General features: G+C 52.6%; 1 protein-coding gene across 1 annotated transcript in view; it reads right to left on the bottom strand.

Annotated features, from left to right (window-relative positions):
- Nucleotides 1–28: 28 nt before the first annotated feature.
- PDIA2 (protein disulfide isomerase family A member 2) overlaps nt 29–411 on the bottom strand; it is a 10,633-nt gene continuing 10,250 nt past the window's right edge. Inside the window, exon 11 of the mRNA XM_006020884.2 lies at nt 29–264. Coding sequence (XP_006020946.1) covers nt 193–264 — 72 coding nt within the window. The 3' untranslated portion in view covers nt 29–192. The remainder of the gene's footprint in view (nt 265–411) is intronic.

Genomic DNA, 411 nt, shown 5'->3' with positions numbered 1-411 from the left:
GGTGCCCTGCAGCAGGATCTTCCCCACAGACTCCATTCCTTGGCACAAAGAACACAAGGGCAGGCCTGGGGGGACACAGTGATGGGGTGAGTTAAGCCCTGGTGCTATAGTCCATGCCCATGGGGCAAGCTCTGTTTCTAGGTGCCATGAACTGGGCTGTTGGTTTTCCAAGCCGGATGTGCAGGTGGGGGGTTATAATTCATCTCTGGCTTCAGTGGCATCTGATGGACTTGTCCCATTTACATCCTCAGGGGTCTCAACCACCTGGAGAAGAGTGAAATGATTACTATGGAAACCCCCACCTCGATGGAAGACAAACCAATAGGGCCAGGGTGGAGGCTGTAAGGTCCATGCATACTAGGAAGGTGCATATGAGAACCTGGTACATGCTTCCTCTTACTGTCATCGTGT

The sequence above is a fragment of the Alligator sinensis genome, unplaced genomic scaffold (genome assembly GCF_000455745.1).
Source record: "Alligator sinensis unplaced genomic scaffold, ASM45574v1 scaffold410_1, whole genome shotgun sequence".
NCBI classification, from domain to species: Eukaryota; Metazoa; Chordata; order Crocodylia; family Alligatoridae; genus Alligator; species Alligator sinensis.
This window is presented reverse-complemented; position numbering and strand designations above follow the sequence as displayed.